This window comes from Pecten maximus, chromosome 9 (assembly GCF_902652985.1).
Source record: "Pecten maximus chromosome 9, xPecMax1.1, whole genome shotgun sequence".
In the NCBI taxonomy this organism is placed as follows: domain Eukaryota; kingdom Metazoa; phylum Mollusca; class Bivalvia; order Pectinida; family Pectinidae; genus Pecten; species Pecten maximus.
In genome coordinates this window covers 40,836,495-40,857,341 of record NC_047023.1, presented here as the reverse complement: position 1 = coordinate 40,857,341, position 20,847 = coordinate 40,836,495, and the positions used below count along the sequence as shown (strand labels likewise).

The 20,847-nt window shown below is 40.0% G+C and overlaps 1 protein-coding gene across 1 annotated transcript in view; it reads left to right on the top strand.

Moving 5' to 3' along the window:
* The window catches only part of LOC117335021 (ras GTPase-activating-like protein IQGAP1), a 113,054-nt gene that overhangs the window by 17,327 nt on the left and 74,880 nt on the right, over nucleotides 1-20,847 (top strand). The window contains 2 exon segments of the mRNA XM_033894913.1: nucleotides 16,303-16,459; nucleotides 18,412-18,489. Coding sequence (XP_033750804.1) covers nucleotides 16,303-16,459; nucleotides 18,412-18,489 — 235 coding nt within the window.

The following is a 20,847-nucleotide window of genomic DNA, read 5'->3' as shown; positions in this document are numbered from 1 at the left end:
AAGGCTGGAGTAGGTCAGACCAGACCTGTTATAATTGGTCTATGGCCTGGTGTAAGTAAGGCTGCAGTAGGTCAGACCAGACCTGTAATATGGTCTATGGCCTGGTATAAGTAAGGCTGCAGTAGGCCAGACCAGACCTGTAATATGGTCTATGGCCTGGTGTAAGTAAGGCTGCAGTAGGCCAGACCAGACTTGTGATATGGTCTATGGCCTGGTATAAGTAAGGCTGCAGTAGGTCAGACCAAACCTGTAATATGGTCTATGGCCTGGTATAAGTAAGGCTGCAGTAGGCCAGACCAGACCTGTAATATGGTCTATGGCCTGGTGTAAGTAAGGCTGGAGTAGGTCAGACCAGACCTGTTATAATTGGTCTATGGCCTGGTATAAGTAAGGCTGCAGTAGGTCAGACCAGACTTGTGATATGGTCTATGGCCTGGTATAAGTAAGGCTGCAGTAGGTCAGACCAGACTTGTGATATGGTCTATGGCCTGGTGTAAGTAAGACTGCAGTAGGCCAGACCAGACCTGTAATATGGTCTATGGCCTGGTGTAAGTAAGGCTGCAGTAGGTCAGACCAGACCTGTGATATGGTCTATGGCCTGGTGTAAGTAAGACTGCAGTAGGTCAGACCAGACCTGTAATATGGTCTATGGCCTGGTGTAAGTAAGGCTGCAGTAGGTCAGACCAGACCTGTAATATGGTCTATGGCCTGGTGTAAGTAAGGCTGCAGTAGGTCAGACCAGACCTGTGATATGGTCTATGGCCTGGTGTAAGTAAGGCTGCAGTTGGCCAGACCAGACTTGTGATATGGTCTATGGCCTGGTGTAAGTAAGGCTCGGTAGGTCAGACCAGACCTGTGATATGGTCTATGGCCTGGTGTAAGTAAGGCTGGAGTAGGTCAGACCAGACCTGTGATATGGTCTATGGCCTGGTGTAAGTAAGGCTGGAGTAGGTCAGACCAGACTTGTGATATGGTCTATGGCCTGGTGTAAGTAAGGCTGCAGTAGGTCAGACCAGACCTGTAATATGGTCTATGGCCTGGTATAAGTAAGGCTGCAGTAGGTCAGACCAGACCTGTAATATTGTCTATGGCCTGGTGTAAGTAAGACTGCAGTAGGTCAGACCAGACCTGTGATACGGTCTATGGCCTGGTGTAAGTAAGGCTGCTGTAGGTCAGACTAGACCTGTAATATGGTCTATGGCCTGGTGTAAGTAAGGCTGGAGTAGGTCAGACCAGACCTGTGATACGGTCTATGGCCTGGTGTAAGTAAGGCTGCAGTATGTCAGACCAGACCTGTAATATGGTCTATGGCCTGGTGTAAGTAAGGCTGCAGTAGGTGATCAGACCAGACCTGTAATATGGTCTATGGCCTGGTGTAAGTAAGGCTGCAGTAGGTCAGACCAGACCTGTGATATGGTCTATGGCCTAGGCTGCAGTATGTCAGACCAGACCTGTGATATGGCCTATGGCCTGGTGTAAGTAAGGCTGGAGTAGGTCAGACCAGACTTGTTATATGGTCTATGGCCTGGTGTAAGTAAGGCTGGAGTAGGTCAGACCAGACCTGTTATATGGTCTATGGCCTGGTGTAAGTAAGGCTGCAGTAGGTCAGACCAGACTTGTGATATGGTCTATGGCCTGGTATAAGTAAGGCTGGAGTAGGTCAGACCAGACCTGTAATATGGTCTATGGCCTGGTGTAAGTAAGGCTGCAGTAGGTCAGACCAGACTTGTGATATGGTCTATGGCCTGGTGTAAGTAAGGCTGGAGTAGGTCAGACCAGACTTGTGATATGGTCTATGGCCTGGTATAAGTAAGGCTGGAGTAGGTCAGACCAGACCTGTAATATTGTCTATGGCCTGGTGTAAGTAAGGCTGGAGTAGGTCAGACCAGACTTGTGATATGGTCTATGGCCTGGTGTAAGTAAGGCTGCAGTAGGTCAGACCAGACCTGTAATATGGTCTATGGCCTGGTGTAAGTAAGGCTGCAGTAGGTCAGACCAGACCTGTAATATGGTCTATGGCCTGGTGTAAGTAAGACTGCAGTAGGTCAAACCAGACCTGTAATATGGTCTATGGCCTGGTGTAAGTAAGGCTGCAGTAGGTCAAACCAGACCTGTAATATGGTCTATGGCCTGGTGTAAGTAAGGCTGCAGTAGGTCAGACCAGACTTGTGATATGGTCTATGGCCTGGTATAAGTAAGGCTGCAGTAGGTCAGACCAGACCTGTGATACGGTCTATGGCCTGGTGTAAGTGAGGCTGCAGTAGGTCAGACCAGACCTGTAATATGGTCTATGGCCTGGTGTAAGTAAGGCTGCAGTAGGTCAGACCAGACCTGTAATATGGTCTATGGCCTGGTGTAAGTAAGACTGCAGTAGGTCAGACCAGACCTGTAATATGGTCTATGGCCTGGTGTAAGTAAGACTGCAGTATGTCAGACCAGACCTGTAATATGGTCTATGGCCTGGTGTAAGTAAGACTGCAGTAGGTCAGACCAGACCTGTGATACGGTCTATGGCCTGGTGTAAGTAAGGCTGCAGTAGGTCAGACCAGACCTGTAATATGGTTTATGGCCTGGTGTAAGTAAGGCTGCAGTAGGTCAGACCAGACTTGTGATATGGTCTATGGCCTGGTGTAAGTAAGACTGCAGTAGGTCAGACCAGACCTGTAATATGGTCTATGGCCTGGTATAAGTAAGGCTGCAGTAGGCCAGACCAGACTTGTGATATGGTCTATGGCCTGGTATAAGTAAGGCTGCAGTAGGTCAGACCAGACCTGTAATATGGTCTATGGCCTGGTATAAGTAAGGCTGCAGTAGGTCAGACCAGACTTGTGATATGGTCTATGACCTGGTGTAAGTAAGGCTGCAGTAGGTCAGACCAGACCTGTGATACGGTCTATGGCCTGGTGTAAGTAAGGCTGCAGTAGGTCAGACCAGACCTGTAATATGGTCTATGGCCTGGTATAAGTAAGGCTGCAGTAGGCCAGACCAGACCTGTAATATGGTCTATGGCCTGGTGTAAGTAAGGCTGCAGTAGGTCAGACCAGACCTGTAATATGGTCTGTGGCCTAGGCTGCAGTATGTCAGACCAGACCTGTAATATGGTCTATGGCCTGGTGTAAGTAAGACTGCAGTAGGTCAGACCAGACCTGTGATACGGTCTATGGCCTGGTGTAAGTATAAGGCTGCAGGAGGTCAGATCAGACTTGTGATATGGTCTATGGCCTGGTGTAAGTAAGGCTGCTGTAGGTCAGACCAAACCTGTAATATGGTCTATGGCCTGGTGTAAGTAAGACTGCAGTAGGTCAGACCAGACCTGTAATATGGTCTATGGCCTGGTGTAAGTAAGGCTGCAGTAGGTCAGACCAAACCTGTAATATGGTCTATGGCCTGGTGTAAGTAAGGCTGCAGTAGGTCAGACCAGACCTGTAATATGGTCTGTGGCTTAGGCTGCAGTATGTCAGACCAGACCTGTGATATGGTCTATGGTTAATAGTATAACTGTAAACTGAAGTAATGAAGTAACAGTATTTTCTTGGTCTTTTCACAAATACAGGACCTAGTATTATCTCTGTGATGAAGCATGATACAGTTTGCAAAAAGAAATGACCTTGATCTATATTCAAGGGCACAGGGTTAGAGTTTCTGAAAATTCACAAGTGACTTCTTATTAACCAGGAAGCCTTCAATTTATCATATTTCAGTGGTAGATTCCCGGGTGATGAGTGGGACATTTTTACAAAAGAGATTACCTTGACCTATAATTGATATTTGAACACTCAAAATGGTTCCACTTACTGACCAAAAGGCCTAGACTCGTGGCATGGTATATAGGGCCTGTAGGTTCTGAGGATGAAACTTGACAAGGTTCGCAAAAACAAATTACCTTGTCAACCCATATTCTAGTTCAGTTACAATGATATTTTCTTGTGATACACTGGATGGATCATTTTCAGATTTGGAAGTTTCCTGCAGCCACAAAAGTTGACTATACTTGTTATCATCTGGCTGTATCAGTTAGACTGAGGAGGTAGGAATGTTACAACACAAAAGTTGACTATGCTTGTAGACTGAGGAGGTAGGAATGTTACAACACAAAAGTTGACTATACTTGTTATCATCTGGCTGTGTACGTTAGACTGAGGAGGTAGGAATGTTACAACACAAAAGTTGACTATACTTGTTATCATCTGGCTGTGTACGTTAGACTGAGGAGGTAGGAATGTTACAACACAAAAGTTGACTATACTTGTTATCATCTGGCTGTGTACGTTAGACTGAGGAGGTAGGAATGTTACAACACAAAAGTTGACTATACTTGTTATCATCTGGCTGTGTACGTTAGACTGGTAGGATTGTTACAACACAAAAGTTGACTATACTTGTTATCATCTGGCTGTATCAGTTAGACTGAGGAGGTAGGAATGTTACAACACAAAAGTTGACTATACTTGTTATCATCTGGCTGTATCAGGTAGACTGAGGAGGTAGGATTGTTACAACACAAAAGTTGACTATACTTGTTATCATCTGGCTGTGTACGTTAGACTGAGGAGGTAGGAATGTTACAACACAAAAGTTGACTATACTTGTTATCATCTGGCTGTGTACGTTAGACTGAGGAGGTAGGATTGTTACAACACAAAAGTTGACTATACTTGTTATCATCTGGCTGTGTACGTTAGACTGAGGAGGTAGGAATGTTACAACACAAAAGTTGACTATACTTGTTATCATCTGGCTGTGTACGTTAGACTGAGGAGGTAGGATTGTTACAACACAAAAGTTGACTATACTTGTTATCATCTGGCTGTGTACGTTAGACTGAGGAGGTAGGATTGTTACAACACAAAAGTTGACTATACTTGTTATCATCTGGCTGTATTATCCTATAAGTTATATATGAAGTAGGTGTAGGTTTGTCGCCCACTTGAGGACACTTGAGGGTTTTGATGACTATAAATTTGTTTACTGAAGTCAGTATCAGGACACAAGTACAGCTGTTATTTACAATGAGTGATACAAACTTTAAAATTAAATGAAAACAGTGGTACTATTGTCAGTATAGGGAATACAGTGGTACTGATGTCAGTATAGGGAATACAGTAGTACTGATGTCAGTATAGGGAATAAAGTGATACTGTTGTCAGTATAGGGAATACAGTAATACTGATGTCAGTATAGGGTATACAGTAGTACTGATGTCAGTATAGGTAATACAGTAATACTGATGTCAGTATAGGGAATAAAGTGATACTGTTGTCAGTATAGGGAATACAGTGGTACTGATGTCAGTATAGGGAATACAGTAGTACTGATGTCAGTATAGGGAATACTGTGGTACTGATGTCAGTATAGGGAATACAGTAATACTGATGTCAGTATAGGGTATACAGTAGTACTGATGTCAGTATAGGGAATACAGTAATACTGATGTCAGTATAGGGAATAATGTGATACTGTTGTCAGTATAGGGAATACAGTAATACTGATGTCAGTATAGGGTATACAGTAGTACTGATGTCAGTATAGGTAATACAGTAATACTGATGTCAGTATAGGGAATACAGTGATACTGTTGTCAGTATAGGGAATACAGTAGTACTGATGTCAGTATAGGGAATACAGTGTTACTGATGTCAGTGTAGGGAATACAGTGGTACTGATGTCAGTATAGGGAATACAGTATTACTGATGTCAGTACAGGGAATACAGTAGTACTGATGTCAGTATAGGGAATACAGTAGTACTGATGTCAGTATAGGGAATACAGTATTACTGATGTCAGTATAGGGAATACAGTAATACTGATGTCAGTATAGGGTATACAGTAGTACTGATGTCAGTATAGGTAATACAGTAATACTGATGTCAGTATAGGGAATAAAGTGATACTGTTGTCAGTATAGGGAATACAGTGGTACTGATGTCAGTATAGGGAATACAGTAGTACTGATGTCAGTATAGGGAATACTGTGGTACTGATGTCAGTATAGGGAATACAGAAATACTGATGTCAGTATAGGGTATACAGTAGTACTGATGTCAGTATAGGTAATACTGATGTCAGTATAGGTTATAAAGTGATACTGTTGTCAGTATAGGGAATACAGTAATACTGATGTCAGTATAGGGTATACAGTAGTACTGATGTCAGTATAGGTAATACAGTAATACTGATGTCAGTATAGGGAATACAGTGATACTGTTGTCAGTATAGGGAATACAGTAGTACTGATGTCAGTATAGGGAATACAGTGTTACTGATGTCAGTGTAGGGAATACAGTGGTACTGATGTCAGTATAGGGAATACAGTATTACTGATGTCAGTACAGGGAATACAGTAGTACTGATGTCAGTATAGGGAATACAGTAGTACTGATGTCAGTATAGGGAATACAGTATTACTGATGTCAGTATAGGGTATACAGTAGTACTGATATCAGTATAGGGTATACAGTAATACTGATGTCAGTATAGGGTATACAGTAGTACTGATGTCAGTATAGGTAATACAGTGATACTGATGTCAGTATAGGGAATACAGTGGTACTGATGTCAGTATAGGGAATACAGTATTACTGATGACAGTATAGGGAATACAGTAGTACTGATGTCAGTATAGGGAATACAGTAGTACTGATGACAGTATAGGGAATACAGTGGTACTGATGTCAGTATAGGGAATACAGTATAACTGATGTCAGTATAGGGAATACAGAAATACTGATGTCAGTATAGGGAATACAGTAGTACTGATGACAGTATAGGGAATACAGTGATACTGATGTCAGTATAGGGAATACAGTGGTACTGATGTCAGTATAGGGAATACAGTATTACTGATGTCAGTATAGGGAATACAGAAATACTGATGTCAGTATAGGGAATACAGTAGTACTGATGTCAGTATAGGGTATACAGTAGTACTGATGTCAGTATAGGTAATACAGTGATACTGATGTCAGTATAGGGAATACAGTGGTACTGATGTCAGTATAGGGAATACAGTATTACTGATGTCAGTATAGGGAATACAGAAATACTGATGTCAGTATAGGGAATACAGTAGTACTGATGACAGTATAGGGAATACAGTGGTACTGATGTCAGTGTAGGGAATACAGTAGTACTGATGTCAGTATAGGGAATACAGTATTACTGATGTCAGTATAGGGAATACAGTGGTACTGATGTCAGTATAGGGAATACAGTAGTACTGATGTCAGTATAGGTAATACAGTAATACTGATGTCAGTATAGGGAATACAGTGATACTGTTGTCAGTATAGGGAATACAGTAGTACTGATGTCAGTATAGGGAATACAGTAGTACTGATGTCAGTATAGGGTATACAGTAGTACTGATGTCAGTATAGGGTATACAGTAATACTGATGTCAGTATAGGGTATACAGTAGTACTGATGTCAGTATAGGTAATACAGTGATACTGATGTCAGTATAGGTAATACAGTGATACTGATGTCAGTATAGGGAATACAGTGGTACTGATGTCAGTATAGGGAATACAGAAATACTGATGTCAGTATAGGGAATACAGTATTACTGATGTCAGTATAGGGAATACAGAAATACTGATGTCAGTATAGGGAATACAGTAGTACTGATGACAGTATAGGGAATACAGTGGTACTGATGTCAGTGTAGGGAATACAGTAGTACTGATGTCAGTATAGGGAATACAGTATTACTGATGTCAGTATAGGGAATACAGTGGTACTGATGTCAGTATAGTGAATACAGTGGTACTGATGTCAGTATAGGGAATACAGTGGTACTGATGTCAGTATAGGGAATACAGTAATACTGATGTCAGTATAGGGAATACAGTAGTACTGATGTCAGTATAGGGAATACAGTAGTACTGATGTCAGTATAGGGAATACAGTAGTACTGATGTCAGTATAGGGAATACAGTAATACTGATGTCAGTATAGGGAATACAGTAATACTGATGTCAGTATAGGGAATACAGTAGCACTGATGTCAGTATAGGGAATACAGTAGTACTGATGCCGGTGTAAGGACACAAATTCAGCTGTTTTTTTTTACACTTGGTGTTACTGATGATACAAGAATTAAGTATGGACAGGTGGTCGTAGTTATCAACCTTTCTGTTAAATCTCTGTTCCTGTAATGACTTAAACATTTAAATGACTTGATCATCAAGGCATGTTAGTGACAGAACAATGTATATATCAGTGTTGGTGATGGGGACTTAAGATGGCGGTATTAATCTGACTCGTCTGAATGTTTACATCGGGGGTGTATATTACATGTTTTATCAAAGACCTTTTCATTTTTATGATTATTACTCATTGGCTCTTTTATATCCTGAAGCGTTAATACATATCCGTACGTGACAGTGTTATGAAGTGAAAATTTATGAAAAGAGACGTTAAGTCGTCGAGATACCTTTTATGTATTATAACATGCATTTTTCCAACAATATCACACAGTGATCTTTCCAGGAGTGTTTTGAAACTAGCATATTTATCTACACGGTTTACTACATCATGATGAAAATGGGTTTACCCATAGTTTGAGGCGTCTAGACCAGATATGGCAGTTGTTTATTATTCATAAGAAAGAAGTTAAAGGTCAGCACAAAATAAAAATATCAGCATACTTATCTACATGTCAAATAATGTTCATTAAAAGTATTTGAAAATATCATTTGCCCCTACCTGTATCATTTGCCCCTACCTGTAATAAATTCTAGTTGGATAAAGTTATGACTGTGATTTATCGATTTTAAAAAGTGAAAGAAGAAAGTGTTTTTTATCTTTTGACCTCCATCTTCAAAACGATATTAAAAAAATAGTGTTTTGAGACTTGAATGAAGATGGTTGTTTTCCAAGATATTTTGAAGTTTAGAAGGAATTATTGTCTGACAGTAATAACTACAATCTATTGATCACATTTTGATAACCAAGTGCCTGATGTATACCACACATAAACATTATCTATCAAATATGGTATATATATAGTAGTGAATGGATTAATGTCTGGTATTCATGTTAAAATTCATGGAATATCAGTTCATTACACAGGGTTAGCACGGGCCTTGAGAAAGTCTTGAATTTCACCTTGGGCCTTGAAAAGCATTGAATTTCACCTTGGGTCTTGAAAAGCCTTGAAAATTGGTTTATAGCCTTGAAAAAGCCTTGAATATTAAGGTTTCATTAGGAAAAGTGAAACCCTGGCCACTGATCATTTGGATTCAACTTTGTCCATGTCGCCTCGCCTCTCCTACAGACGTTAATAATTACTATGTCAATTTGTATTTTGATCAAGTGTATAGTTATAAGTTGTCTTTTTGTTCTCTTGTTCCCTCTCAAGATGACTTAGATGACGGGTAAAATGGGCCTTGGATATTTAATTAAGACATTGAAAAAGCCTTGAAAAGACCTTGAATTTGGTTAACTTGATGTTATGTTTGTCATCTTCTTCAAAACTACAAAGCCTAGAGTCATAATTTTCAGCCTGACTGGTAACAGAGACATGACCTTGTTGGATTATCCTTGAGTTATAGTGGAAACAATTTGTTGTCAACTGATGTTTTGATAATTGATTTCAAATAATTTGAAGTCACAAGGATTTTTTGCCAAAAGCATAAATATAAGGTATTAATTACATGTCCAATGAGACTCTTTTGAAATGTTATTTTTAATGGACGTGGTCTTTTAAACATGCCTAAATAATTCATTGTAAGTAATGAAGCTTAATACAGATAATATAACTAACAACAGGTCATGATGACCTATAAAGTTTGTACAGGTATTCTACAGGTGTGGGCATGACCTATATAGTTAGTACAGGTAAAAAAAAGGTGTGGTCATGACCTATATAGTTGGTATAGTTATTCTACAGGTACATGTGGTCATGACCTATATAGTTAGTACAGGTAAAAAAAAGGTGTAGTCATGATCTATATAGTTGGTATAGGTATTCTACAGGTGTGGTCATGACCTATATAGTTGGTACAGGTATTCTACTCGTGTGGGCATGGCCTATATAGTTGGTATAGGTATTCTACAGGTGTGGTCATGACCTATATAGATAGTACAGGTATTCTACTCATGTGGGCATGACCCATATAGTTAGTATAGGTATTCTACAGGTATGGGCATGACCTATATAGTTAGTATAGGTATTCTACTGGTGTGGGCATGACCTATATAGTTGGTATAGGTATTCTACTGGTGTGGGCATGACCTATATAGTTGGTATAGGTATTCTACTGGTGTGGGCATGACCTATATAGTTAGTATAGGTATTCTACAGGTATGGGCATGACCTATATAGTTAGTATAGGTATTCTACTGGTGTGGGCATGACCTATATAGTTAGTACAGAAATTTTACAGGTGAGGGCATGATCTATATATTTAGTATAGGCATTCTCTAATAACCAATCAGATGTCAAACCAGTAAGACTATAGCCAAGTAAAATACACTTGAGTGTCTTGTTGTTTTTATGTTTGAATTAACATATAGAGTACAACTTATAGATATGTTAGTTCATGTAAATGCCATGCATGATTAGCATATAAGGTGACTTTATAAACAGATGTAGGTCAGTAATTAATGAACTGTAAACATCAGAAAGCAGTCAACCAGAACAGGTTACATTTCATTACCAAGTGTTTTTTTCATGAAGTCACCATCGATGATGTATCTTAGAGTAACGGAAAATGTAAAGTGATGTGTTTTCATAGGTATGTCAATACATCATGAACATTTTTTTTTTATTGGGACAGAAAAAATAATACAAGTGATGGGATAAACAGATTAGTAAACAGATTAGTGGTGAGATAAACAGATTAGTGGTGGCTGGTGATGGGATAAACAGATTAGTGGTGACTGGTGATGGGATAAACAGATTAGTGGTGGCTGGTGATGGGATGAACAGATTAGTGGTGGGATAAACAGATTAGTGGTGGCTGGTGGTGGGACAAACAGATTAGTGGTGGCTGGTAGTGGGATAAACAGTTTAGTGATGGCTGGTGGTGGGATTAACAGATTAGTGTTGGCTGATGGTGGGATTAACAGATTAGTGTTGGCTGGTGGTGGGATTTACAGATTAGTGGTGGCTGGTGGTGGGATTAACAGATTAGTGATGGCTGGTGGTGGGATAAACAGATAAGAGGTGACTGGTGGTGGGATAAACAGATTAGTGGTGACTGGTGGTGGGATAAACAGATTAGTGGTGGCTGGTGGTGGGATTAACAGATTAATGGTGGCTGGTGGTGGGATAAACAGATAAGCGATGACTGGTGGTGGGATAAACAGATTAGTGGTGACTGGTGGTGGGATAAACAGATTAGTGATGGCTGGTGGTGGAATAAACAGATTAGTGGTGGCTGGTGGTGGGATAAACAGATTAGTGGTGGCTTGTGGTGGTATTAACAGATTAGTGGTGGCTGGTTGTGGGACAAACAGATTAGTGGTGACTGGTGGCTGACAAACAGATTAGTGGTGTCTGGTGATGGGACAAACAGATTAGTGGTGGCTGGTGGTGGGATAAACAGATTAGTGGTGGCTGGTAGTGGGATAAACAGATTAGTGGTGACTGGTGGTGGGATAAACAGATTAGTGGTGGCTGGTGATGGGATGAACAGATTAGTGGTGGGATAAACAGATTAGTGGTGGCTGGTGGTGGGACAAACAGATTAGTGGTGGCTGGTAGTGGGATAAACAGTTTAGTGATGGCTGGTGGTGGGATTAACAGATTAGTGTTGGCTGGTGGTGGGATTAACAGATTAGTGTTGGCTGGTGGTGGGATTTACAGATTAGTGGTGGCTGGTGGTGGGATTAACAGATTAGTGATGGCTGGTGGTGGGATAAACAGATAAGAGGTGACTGGTGGTGGGATAAACAGATTAGTGGTGACTGGTGGTGGGATAAACAGATTAGTGGTGGCTGGTGGTGGGATCAACAGATTAATGGTGGCTGGTGGTGGGATAAACAGATAAGCGATGACTGGTGGTGGGATAAACAGATTAGTGGTGACTGGTGGTGGGATAAACAGATTAGTGATGGCTGGTGGTGGAATAAACAGATTAGTGGTGGCTGGTGGTGGGATAAACAGATTAGTGGTGGCTTGTGGTGGGATTAACAGATTAGTGGTGGCTGGTTGTGGGACAAACAGATTAGTGGTGACTGGTGGCTGACAAACAGATTAGTGGTGTCTGGTGATGGGACAAACAGATTAGTGGTGGCTGGTGGTGGGATAAACAGATTAGTGGTGTCTGGTAGTGGGATAAACAGATTAGTGGTGACTGGTGGTGGGATAAACAGATTAGTGGTGGCTGGTGGTGGAATAAACAGATTAGTGGTGGCTGGTGGTGGGACAAACAGATTAGTGGTGGCTGGTGGTGGGATAAACAGATTAGTGGTGACTGGTGGTGGGACAAACTGATTAGTGGTGACTGGTGGTGGGACAAACTGATTAGTGGTGTTAGATTTTTTTAAGTGGCGACAATTAGCGATTGGCTGTTGAAGGGACATATCAATTTGTTCTGGTATGGAATGACAGGAGATAGTGAACCCATCATATTACTCGTTATATGAATATATCACTCTAGTGTCATTTAGTATGGAAATTGAAGGTCAACAAACCAGATCATTCTAGCTGGACTAAACAAGATAATTTCCCTGCTGAATATGTGATACCTCAATGTTGATCTAATCAATCGATCACCAAGTCTACAGTGTTCTATGAATTATGGATGGACTAAGGTTACAGTGTGTGTAGGCTGTGGTCAGAAGACAGATACAAATTAGGTCTAGTTATCAGTTTGTACAAATACAGACATTTCATGTTGGTGAATTGTTGATCAAGACTTTGAATTAAAATTTTGTTGAACAATATCTAAATTTGGCGATGTAAAAAGATCAAGTTAAAAACAAATTTTTAAAGGAGAATCAGACCTTAATAGAGGTGGCAGAGCAGACTTTATAGTGAGGTTTCATGGTACAGGACTTATTTGTTGGTGAAGAGGGGAGCACTAGATATATCCATTAACAGAACAGCACTTCATGTCTTTGAAGATGTCACACTTAACTAGTTAAATGATGTAAGGAACAATCTTCCTATAAACAATTCAAATGTCCTCTGATTCCATAGATGCCATCTATATAGCCTTTGATACTGTGGATTTATAGCATGTCATCCAGTTCAGTGAATTGTTTATTTTCATTTGGCTTAATTGATTGTTTCTTTGATGTTTACATTGTGTTAAGCAAGTGCTTGCATTTAGCTGTGAGTTCATTAAGTTTCTTATGAGTACAGTTTGTTGGGGGTACAGTTTGTTATGAGTTCAGATTCTTGTGAGGTCAGATTCTTGTGAGGTCAGATTCTTGTGAGTACAGTTTGTTGGGAGTTTAGATTCTTGTGAGTTCATTTTCTTGTGAGTACAGTTTCTTGTGAGTACAGTTTGTTATGAGTTCAGATTCTTGTGAATTCAGATTCTTGTGAGTACAGTTTGTTATGAGTTCAGATTCTTGTGAATTCAGTTTGTTGGGAGTTTAGATTCTTGTGAGTTCAGTTTCTTGTGAGTACAGTTTCTTGTGAGTACAGTTTGTTATGAGTTCAGATTCTTGTGAATTCAGTTTGTTGGGAGTTTAGATTCTTGTGAGTTCAGTTTCTTGTGAGTTCAGTTGTGACTGAGTGCAGTTGTGACTGAGTGCAGTTTCCTTTGAGGACAGTTTGTTGTGACTGAGTACAGTTTCCTTTGAGGACAGTTTATTGTGACTGAGTACAGTTACCTTTGAGGTCAGTTTCTTGTGAGTACAGTTTGTTGTGAGTTCAGTTGTGACTGAGTGCAGTTACCTTTGAGTACAGTTTGTTGTGACTGAGTGCAGTTACCTTTGAGTACAGTTTGTTGTGACTGAGTGCAGTGCCTGTTTTCTAACAAAGATTTAAAGTAACTCAAAGTCTGTTACTGATTAATCAAGTGATATATTTGTCAAATTATTGGAAGTTTTCCGAGACATTTCTCTAGAGAGCTTGCTGAAATTGAAAATTTAATTTCAGTTAAGAGTAACACTTAAATATTCCACATTTATTATCCTTACATAACATCATTCCTTTAGGGAATACAATGCCTGGCAATTTAAATTAGATTTTCTCGTTTTTGTGAACTGGAATACTCCAGAAGTACTGCTGTTGGCTCAGTTCATGATACATTTACAGACAAACCTGTTTTAAAAGTGACTTGCATAAAATAAAACCTGTCTATAAAGACCATATGTATGATAAAACTTGTATATAGAGGCCACTTGTACATACCAAAAACTGTTCATTATGACCTAGCAATACTTGTCTAGAAAGGCCATCTGCATATCTACCATGTCTTACGATCTTGGCATAAGTTTGTAAGAAAAAACACCTAAATACGCCCATGGCGCTGAGTGGAATATCTTAGGATTTTTTTTTATAAATATTGACGTATTTTCGGATTTCCGGATTAATCCGGTTTGTTTGTTTATTAAGCCCAGACCTGTCTCAGAGATCGCAGAGATGCTAATAGTTTTATTACTATTAGCGTATTAAAAGCTCAGGTTACCATATGTGCAAAAACCGATAGACAAGCGTTTCAATGATGAGCTCTCCTGATTCAGATACATGACAGGATGTACCAAAAAGAAAGAGATAATATGAACAACATTTCAAGGAAGTATATAAAAATATCCAGGCATCATACAGTCGAGGAAAGGTCCCAAATTCGCGCATTGCTTACAATGTGTTTGTGATTTTACCATTTCAAACGGCAGAAAGAACAACATTAATAAACATATAAAAATGAAAAAAAGCACATGGACAGGGTCAAGGCAGGGCACAGCCTTTAAACAGATACTTTTCTAAAGACAATGACTTTGATAAACTCTGAGGTTCTGTTTACTGAATTCCTGATAGAACATTCCTTACCATTTTAAATTTTTTCCCTTTTTGAAAATAAAAATTTTGATTGTTCTGTTAATGCATAGTTTGATTTATTAGTTTTACAAATACAATTACAATCTGCTTCAGTATATATATATATATATTGTAAGCATAAAACTTGTCGGTTTCCAGGGCGCTTCGCTCCGTGTAACCCCCACTGGGGTTTTGCCCCTAGACCTCCCAATATTCCTATATATTACAATATTAACCTGTCTTTTGCCATCTGTATACAACAATTGGTTGAAACATTTCTGATATATCACTGACTGTTATTTTGTCAAAAGTTTGCTATGACCAATTAAATGGTGTAATTAACAATGTTACAGGTTTTGCCATGATACGGTCTCTAATTCCTAGAAATAGATTAACATGTTTTCTTGTTGATATACCATATTTATCCAACAGTCACATCTCCCTACATTATATCAGGGATTACGATTGGTTGCCCCCTGGGCTTGTTACAGGATAAATATGGGAAAATAGAAATATAGGGATAAAGACCCTTTAGGCCTTTTGTTGTATTGCAAATGTAATCAGTAAAATGGTATTTCATAATACAGAGGTTTACAATTTGTCACAGATTTTATCATTGGGTATTTATTAGTTAGAGATACAATCACGGGATTACCCCCAGATTCCAATACGGAGTGCCTCTCTAGATTACCGCTGGCTAGTACCGAAAATACAGAAGCTCTGCGAGACACTGTCACCTTTCATCATACAAATGTCAGACCAAATCAGGCGGAAAGCTATTTTGGTAATTAATTACCACAGCTCAGCAGGTCTCATGTCCCAGAAATCACTGTGATAGGTAGCCCTGGAGAGTTTGGTCGACCAATCTGTCACTGTAATGTTTGTCCAATATTGTGTTAAGTTACTTTTACAATATTATATTGCACTAATTAAGGCATTGATTGTTTCATGTCTAGATTGGTCTGTCATGAATGTTTTCCAGGCCCTGATTGGTCATCATGAAAGTTTTCCTGGCTCTGATTGGTCAATCCTGATTGATTTCCAGGCAGTGATTGGTCAATCATGAATGTTTCCAGGCCCTGATTGGTCAATCATGAATGTTTTCCAGGCCCTGATTGATCAATCATGAATGTTTTCCAGGCCCTGATTGGTCAATCATTTATGTTTTCCAGGCCCTGATTGGTCAATCATGAATGTTTTCCAGGCCCTGATTGGTCAGTCATGATTTGTTTCGATCTCATTATTGGTTGTCAACTGATTTTATTTTCATCATGATGTTTTATGTCATTTAAGGATTTAATAGATTTAATTCTAAAATCTTCACCAAATGTGATCTGATGTATGTGTCCTGTGTTTACAGCTGGATACAGGCCTGTATTAATGAGGAGCTCCCTCCTACAACAGAACTTGAAGAAGGATTACGAAATGGTGTGTTTTTGGCCAAGCTGGGACACTTTCTTAGCCCTCAAGTTGTACCCCTCAAAAAAATATACGATAAGGAACAAACAAGATTTCAGGTAAGTTTAACATAATATATAGGACCAAATCATTTGGAACTTCTCAAGGAATCTGCTGGTGCTTATTTCTATGGAATTACCCAATGAGTTCAGGATGGAATTGAATAATTTCTTCACAAAAGAAAGAACAAAAACAAACAACACAATATTTCCTTCTGCAAATTATTTGTTTGTAATTTCATGATATTATTTATGCTTTTTATATGGTTTCTGAAATCCGATGTGAAATCTGAAATTAGTTGATAAAAAAAACCCCATTAAAGTCACAGACAGTGACCTGCTCTAAATTTATCATTGACTACTCCAAACTCTTTCATTTCTGCGCGAATTATTAGGCTAGGTGTCTGGTTTGTGCAAGGGAAGGTAACTCATTCTTACCCTACCCTTGTTGATGTGTTTCTGTTACAACATTGGAAAGTCACCTCACAGGTTAATTAAAATGGCCCCCACCTGTCGAAAACTGTTTTCAGAGTCAATTTTTTGAATTGGCAATCAAGTAGTGAAATCCCTAATTGTTTCTATATTTCACTTAAAATGAAAGTAGAATACTTCTGATTGGTTCTGATGTCATCCATTTGCATGCATGGCCCATTGGATTTTAATACAACTTGATGCCATTGCAATAAGTGGGCGGAGAATCATTCCAGTTTGGACAGTAGAACATTAATGAGAGGTCAGACTTTTGTAACCCTCTCTCCAAGTGGGTTGGCCCCATAACAATCCATCCTTGTTTGCTCCTTGCATGAATATGCCATCCTTTTCTTAAAAGAAGGTGAGTCCCCGATATATAGTGTTCTACATGCAAACCAGTGTATAATTTAGTGTCGGTAAGAGATGTTTTAACACCAGACGTTATCCCTAAGACGTGTCTGTGTGCCGAAGCTGGCTTCTAATTGGTTTTGTTTGAGTCGCAGCAGTAGAATAATGCAAAATGCTCTGCATAGTTATATGGTGCCTTAGGAACCTTTCAATTTTCATGTCTTTGATAATTCAGACAGCACCTTAAATGTGGGGATGTTTTGTTGATCGCTGCAGACAAGCGATACCACTGGAGACCAGCCGTTAATCTCCATCGCTGGCTCACCGCCTGTCTGACACGATACACGTGTCTAAGCCAACTTGGCATCACAGGTCTGCTGCGCGGCCTCTAGTGCATGTCGCTTCAACATCAAGTCCCAGAAAATTGACGAAAGATTGAATTCTACTGAGTCATATATTAGGATGATAGAAACCAAGATGGATGTGTTAATATTGAATAATGTGTTTTGTATTGAGTAATAAAATGATGATTAACGCAAAGGAGATCTTGAGGGTCACTAAAATGTTGTGTTGTAGGATATCCGGATATCAGCTTTCTTGAATTGGTGTTATAATCAATTCTGTAACCACAAGAGTTTACTGTTATTAGTGGTGTGTGCTGAAGGCCTACAAAACAGACTCTTCTGAAATCCAAACTTTGTATTTTAAACTTGTGACATAGATGTTTAATGTGTTTTTGTTATCTGAGCAAAGTGAAATGTTAATTGCTATAAACCAAAAGACATAAAAACAGTAACAGATATTGATTTAAACATTGCCACTATTTCCAGAATGACCTATATGGAAAACATCTCTCAGTAAATTAGCAGGGTAAATTTGGAAGTAGACCCAGGGGTTGAAATGTGAAAAATCATGTTACACTTTCCAGTACTGTATATAGAAAAAAATAAACAATTTATAGAAACAATTATATTATTTTGGACATGTGTTTTGTACAAATTGAGAAAAGTAGGACCTATTTTCAATTAGTTTTGGGTTCTGTTCAATCCCTGACTGGAGAGCGACACCAAATTTTCTTTGGAAGGTCACAACAACCATATCTTTATCTATATTGAGTTACAGACGATTTTATGGGAGCTTTGGGTATAACAATATCATGTGCGTGTTAATATTAATGATGTTTTTTTCTTCAGTCTCGAGGATTACACTTCAGACATACGGATAACATCAACCATTGGTTCACCTCCATGGACAAAATTGGCCTTCCACAGGTGTGTATATCAGATGTTCAAGTATCGACTCAATCCAGGATCCATAGACTCTTATAGATTTGGTCAAGTCACTCCAATCCTCTGTAAGGTCAAGACACATCCCTATATCGCTATCATTGTACAGCTAAAGACTAATGCCCCACCAAGGGTCAAAACGTGTCCCCTATATCACTATCATTGTAGGACCAATGACTCCAGCCAAGGGTCAAAACATGTCCCCTATATCACTCTCATTGTAGGACTAATGACTCCAGCCAAGGGTCAAAACACGTCGCCTATATCACTATTATTGTAGGACTAATGACTCCAGCCAAGGGTCAAAACATGTCCCCTATATCACTCTCATTGTAGGACTAATGACTCCAGCCAAGGGTCAAAACACGTCCCCTATATCACTATTATTGTAGGACCAATGACTCCAGCCAAGGGTCAAAACATGTCCCCTATATCACTCTCATTGTAGGACTAATGACTCCAGCCAAGGGTCAAAACACGTCGCCTATATCACTATTATTGTAGGACCAATGACTCCAGCCAAGGGTCAAAACACATCCCCTATATCACTCTCATTGTAGGACTAATGACTCCAGCCAAGGGTCAAAACACATCCCCTACATCACTCTCATTGTAGGACTAATGACTCCAGCCAAGGGTCAAAACACGACCCCTATATCACTATCATTGTAGGACCAATGGCTCCAGCCAGGGGTCAAAACACGTCGCCTATATCACTATCATTGTAGTACCAATGACTCCAGCCAATGGTCAAAACACATCCCCTACATCACTCTCATTGTAGGACCAATGGCTCCAGCCAGGGGTCAAAACACGTCGCCTATATCACTATCATTGTAGGACCAATGACTCCAGCCAAGGGTCAAAACACGTCCCCTATATCACTCTCATTGTAGGACCAATGACTCCAGCCAAGGGTCAAAACACGTCCCCTATATCACTATTATGGTAGGACTAATGACTCCAGCCAAGGGTCAAAACACGTCCCCTATATCACTCTCATTGTAGGACTAATGACTCCAGCCAAGGGTCAAAACATGCCCCCTATATCACTATCATTGCAGGACTAATGACTCCAGCCAATGGTCAAAACACGTCCCCTATATCACTATTATTGTAGGACTAATGACTCCAGCCAAGGGTCAAAACACGTCGCCTATATCACTATTATTGTAGGACCAATGACTCCAGCCAAGGGTCAAAACACGTCCCCTATATCACTATCATTGTAGGACTAATGACTCCAGCCAAGGGTCAAAACACGCCCCCTATATCACTCTCATTGTAGGACCAATGACTCCAGCCAGGGGTCAAAACACGTCGCCTATATCACTATCATTGTAGGACCAATGACTCCAGCCAGGGGTCAAAACACGTCCCCTATATCACTATTATTGTAGGACCAATGACTCCAGCCAAGGGTCAAAACACGTCCCCTATATCACTATCATTGTAGGACTAATGACTCCAGCCAGGGGTCAAAACACGTCCCCTATATCACTATCATTGTAGGACTAATGACTCCAGCCAAGGGTCAAAACACGTCCCCTATATCACTATCATTGTAGGACTAATGACTCCAGCCAAGGGTCAAAACACGTCGCCTATATCACTATCATTGGAGGACCAATGACTCCAGCCAAGGGTCAAAACACGCCCCCTATATCACTATTATTGTAGAGCTAATGACTCCAGCCAAGGGTCAAAACACGTCCCCTATATCACTATCATTGTAGGACCAATGACTCCAGCCAAGGGTCAAAACACGTCGCACTATCATTGTAGGACTAATGACTCCAGCCAAGGGTCAAAACACGTCCCCTATATCACTATCATTGTAGGACCAATGACTCCAGCCAAGGGTCAAAACACGCCCCCTATATCACTATCATTGTAGGACTAATGACTCCAGCCAAGGGTCAAAACATGTCCCCTATATCACTATCATATTGGGTGTATTACTTCAGCTCCCAAGTGTTAAAACATGTCCCCTTTTTATCTATCATTGTGTCCAGCTATAATAACAAGTTTATCCCTAACCACAAAAATGTTAACCAACAATATATCGGGAAAGTGAGGTATGTATTCCAGGATTATTGGCTTGTTGGGCCAGTGACACCCCCTGTGAGGTAAACACCCCTGTATCTGTATTGTTGTTCCCTACTCTATTTCGTGTTTCAATAAAGTCTGGCATTTATTGAACCAGTGCAGTGTGGAAAACTGATAACACATAACTATTGTTGATGTGTGCGGATGCAAACTATTTCGTAAAGAGCCTACTTCCTGTAAACTTGGTAGAAGTAGTATAACTTTATGGGACCTGGTGACACCACAGATACACCT